The 4,026-nt window shown below is 42.5% G+C and overlaps 2 protein-coding genes across 2 annotated transcripts; both read left to right on the top strand.

The window, feature by feature from the left end:
- The first annotated feature begins 1,717 nt into the window (after positions 1-1,717).
- On the top strand, positions 1,718-2,041 carry LOC138902652 (uncharacterized). Its single transcript, XM_070190538.1, has one exon. It carries the CDS (start codon positions 1,718-1,720, stop codon positions 2,039-2,041), a length of 324 nt encoding a protein of 107 aa, XP_070046639.1.
- Positions 2,042-2,314: 273 nt separating this feature from the next.
- Positions 2,315-3,366, top strand: LOC104118655 (uncharacterized). The gene is made up of 2 exons (XM_070190537.1): positions 2,315-2,560; positions 2,650-3,366. The coding sequence occupies exons 1-2, from the start codon at positions 2,315-2,317 to the stop codon at positions 3,364-3,366; spliced, it is 963 nt and encodes a 320-aa protein (XP_070046638.1).
- Positions 3,367-4,026: the final 660 nt, after the last annotated feature.

Genomic DNA, 4,026 nt, shown 5'->3' with positions numbered 1-4,026 from the left:
AAAGTAAGAAAAAGCCTAACGTTCAAGAAACAGAAGTGGTCAATCTCATAAGCCAGGAAGACTTAAAAGAAACACGAATCAGCATCCATCTAGAAGAAGAGTAGAAGGAAGAACTGGTTGAGCTCCTCCTACAATACAACGATGTGTTCGCATGGTCATATTATGACATGCCTAGATTAAGTACTAACATCGGCTCGCATCGATTGCCTACTGATCCTGTCAGACTGCCAGTCATGCAAAAAACCTAGAAAATTCAAACCCGACATGAGTCTGAGGATAAAGGAAGAAGTAACAAATAAGATAGAGGCAAATGTAGTAAGGATCACCAATTATCCCAGTTGGTTAGGAAATATTGTCCCGGTACCCAAGAAAGATAGGAAGATTAGGATATACATGGATTATCGAGATCTCAACAAAGCTAGCGCTAAGGACGACTTCCCTTTACCAAATATCAACATCCTCATCGACAACTGCGTGAAGCATGAACTGGAGTTGTTCGTGGATTGTTTCGCTAGATACCACCGGATCTTGATGCATGAGGAAGATGCAGAAAAGATAGCCTTCACCACCACTTGGGTAGTTTACTGCTACAGAGTCATTTTGTTCAACCTCAAGAACGCTGGTGCCACTTACATGAGGGCCATGGCGATGCTCTTTCACGATATTATTCACAAGTAGATCGAGGTATATGTGGATGAAGTCATCATCAAGTCTATGAAATATTCAGAACATTTGGACAATTTAAAGAATCCGGCAACTTGAAATTGAATCCGACAAAATGCGCGTTCGCTGTCCCTGCTGAAAAATTGTTAGGCTTCATCGTAAGCAGAAAAGGGATAGAATTGGATCCATTTAAAATCAAGGCCATTCAGGAGTTGCCATCGCCCAAGAGTAAGAAACATGTGATGAGTTTTCCTGGGTAGACTGAATTACATCAATCGTTTCATAGCCCATTCTACGGTAATTTGTGAACCTATTTTCAAACTGCTAAAAAAGGACGTTGCCACAAAGTGGACAGAAGAGTGTCCCAAAGCCTTCAACTGAATTAAGGACTATTTGTCAAATCCACCAGTGTTGGTTCCCCCGGAGCCTGGGAAGCCATTGTTGCTGTATCTATCAATCTTGGATAATGCTTACGGATATGTGTTGGGACAACATGATGAAACTGGGACAAAGGAGCATGCCATCTACTACTTAAGTAAGAAGTTCAGACCATGCGATGCCATATACACTTTGATAGAGCGCACTTGCTGTGCTGTGACTTGGATCGCCCAGAAATTAAGTAATTACATGTCAGCATACACTACACATTTTATATCTCGGCTCGACCCTCTCAAGTATATTTTTCAGGATGCCTATTGGAAAGCTAGCTAAATGGCAAATTCTCCTTAGTGAATTTGACATTATGTACATAACCCAAAAGGCTATCAAGGGACTAGCTTTAGCCGACCACCTCGCAGAGAATCCAGTGGACAGGGATTACGACTCGCTCGCTACGTACTTTCATGATGAGGTGTTATTGATCACCGGAAAAGATATTGCAGAGTCATACCATGGATGGAGAATGTTTTTTGACGGAGCAGCGAACTTCAAAGGAGTAGGAACTGGGGCAGTCCTAATTTCGGAATCTGGATAACACTATCCAGCATCAGCAAAGATAAGATTCCCTTGTACCAATAATATGGTTGAATACGAAGCATGCATCCTTGGGATCAGAATGGCAGTTGACATGAACATCAAAGAACATTTGGTCATAGGGGATTCCGATCTATTGATACACCAAGTCCAAGGGGAGTGCTCTACCAAAAACATCAATATCCTTTCGTACCTGCACCGTGTAAAAGAGTTATGCAAGAAGTTCACGAAGATTGAGTTCAAGCACGTTCCCAGAATCCAGAACGAGTTCACTGACGCCCTTGCAATTCTATCATCCATGATTCAGCATCCAAACAAGGACTACATCGACCCTATCGAGGTAGGGATCAGGGATCAACATGCCTATTGCTTTCATGTAGATGAAGAGCTAGACAATAAACCGTGATACCACGATATTAAGAGATTCCTCGAAACAAAAGAGTACCCGGAGAATGCTACTAATAGTTAGAAACGAGCACTCAGAAGATTGGCGAATCACGTTGTCCTTAACGGGGAAGTCCTATATAGGACGACCCCTAACTTGTGTTTGTTGAGATGTGTAGATATCCTTGAGGCAACCAGATTATTGTAAGAAATACATGCAGGAATGTGCGGACCCCACATGCATGGGTTCATATTAGCCAAAAAGATCCTGAGAGCTGGATACTTTTGGAAGACAATGGAAAGTGATAGTATCCCCTATGTGCAGAAATGTCACCAGTGCCAGATCCATGGGGATTTTATCCATGTTCCGCTTAATGAGTTGAATGTGATGGGTTCGCCTTGGTCGTTCGCTGCTTGGGGCATGGACGTGATTGGACATATAGAGTCTACTAAATCAAATGGGCACCACTTCATCTTGGTAGCCATTGACTACTTCACCAAATGGGGAGAAGTATCTACCCACAAGGCTGTTACAAAGAAGGTAGTGGCGGATTTTGTCCAAAATAACACCGTCTGCCGATTTGGGATACCTGAGTCAATCATCACTGATAATGACACTAACCTCAATAGCGATCTCATGAGGGAAATCTGGGAGAAGTTCAGAATTGTCCACCACAACTCCACAACCTACAGACCACAAATGAATGGGGCAGTCGAGGCAGCCAACAAGAATATCAAGAGAATTCTGCAAAATATAAGGACAATCACAGGCGATGGCATGAGAAAATATCCTTCACCTTACTGGGTTATCGGACCACCATGAGAACATCCACTGGGGAACCACCGTACATGTTAGTATACGGCATCGAAGTTGTGATACCCACGGATGTCGATACACCAACCTTAAAAGTCATCCAAGAGGTCAAATTGGACGATGAAGAGTGGATATGGGCCAGACAAGAGCAACTCATGCTCATTGAAGGGAAGAGAATGGATGCAATATGCCATGGTCAGCTATATCAGAATAGGACGGCCAGTGAATTTAACAAAAGGGTGAAGCCTCGCCAGTTCACACTGGGGAAGTTAGTTCAGAAGAAAATCCTCCCACCAGGAAGAAGCCAAAGGAATGTTTGCACCAAATTGGCAAGGTCCTTATGTGGTTCACCAAGTGCTATCGGGTGGTGCTCTAATCGTGGCAGAAATGGATGGAAGAATCAACACGAAGCCCATGAACATAGATGCAATCAAGAGATACTATGTTTGGAGGCAAATAGAGATAGGTTTTGCTATAATATAACTACCTTCAACCTGACTTCCCACGGAGGGATACGTAGGAAACCAACGTAGGGTTCGGTTTCTCTCCCCCCTTTCTTTTGTAATAGAAAATCCAAATATCATTTTGTAGGATTGCACTGGAGATACACCGACTTGATTTACTTGGGAAGGAATACGTAGGCAATACTCATCAGATTCAATCATCTTTTGTAATTGAACTATGTTCTGGCCTGATTCCATTTGGATACGTAGGCAGCCTGAGTCAGACTTGGCCATTTCATTCTTAATCTCATCATTTTGCATCTATTGTAATCGAACTACTTCCCGACCTGATTCCATTTAGATACGCAGTGTCATGCCCTAAAACTGAGGAGCGCGACCAACGCTCAACCGAGTGAACCCAACCGAGCAAGCCTGTTAGATTCCTTCTACCCAAATTCATTCATGAATAAAGAGAATATATGTTTTCCTCAATTAAACAATAAAGTCGTCATGTCTGGAATTACCAATATCTTACCATAAGTTTCACCATCTTTAAAGTCTCAAATGGACAAGTAATACAACCACAACAAAGCATAGTTTGTCTTTTCCAGCACTAATACACAACCCACACTATGTCTATGGAGCCTCTATAGATAAAGAAGTGTACAATGATAATGCCGGCAATAAGGCCCCGGCTATACCTCAAACAGAATGCACAAAGTATAAAAGATTCATGACCCCGGAATGAAG

This window comes from Nicotiana tomentosiformis, chromosome 12 (assembly GCF_000390325.3).
Source record: "Nicotiana tomentosiformis chromosome 12, ASM39032v3, whole genome shotgun sequence".
Taxonomy (NCBI): domain Eukaryota; kingdom Viridiplantae; phylum Streptophyta; class Magnoliopsida; order Solanales; family Solanaceae; genus Nicotiana; species Nicotiana tomentosiformis.
The sequence above is the reverse complement of the archived record's forward strand: the minus strand, read 5'-3'. Positions and strand labels throughout refer to the sequence as shown.

Bases quoted from the DNA above. Each gene is read 5' to 3' on its own strand.
- LOC138902652 (XM_070190538.1), top strand. From the start codon at position 1,718: ATGGCAGTTGACATGAACATCAAAGAACATTTGGTCATAGGGGATTCC.
- LOC104118655 (XM_070190537.1), top strand. From the start codon at position 2,315: ATGGAAAGTGATAGTATCCCCTATGTGCAGAAATGTCACCAGTGCCAG. The intron at 2,561-2,649 runs GTAGTGGCGGAT...TAACCTCAATAG, and splicing joins ACAAGGCTGTTACAAAGAAG to CGATCTCATGAGGGAAATCT.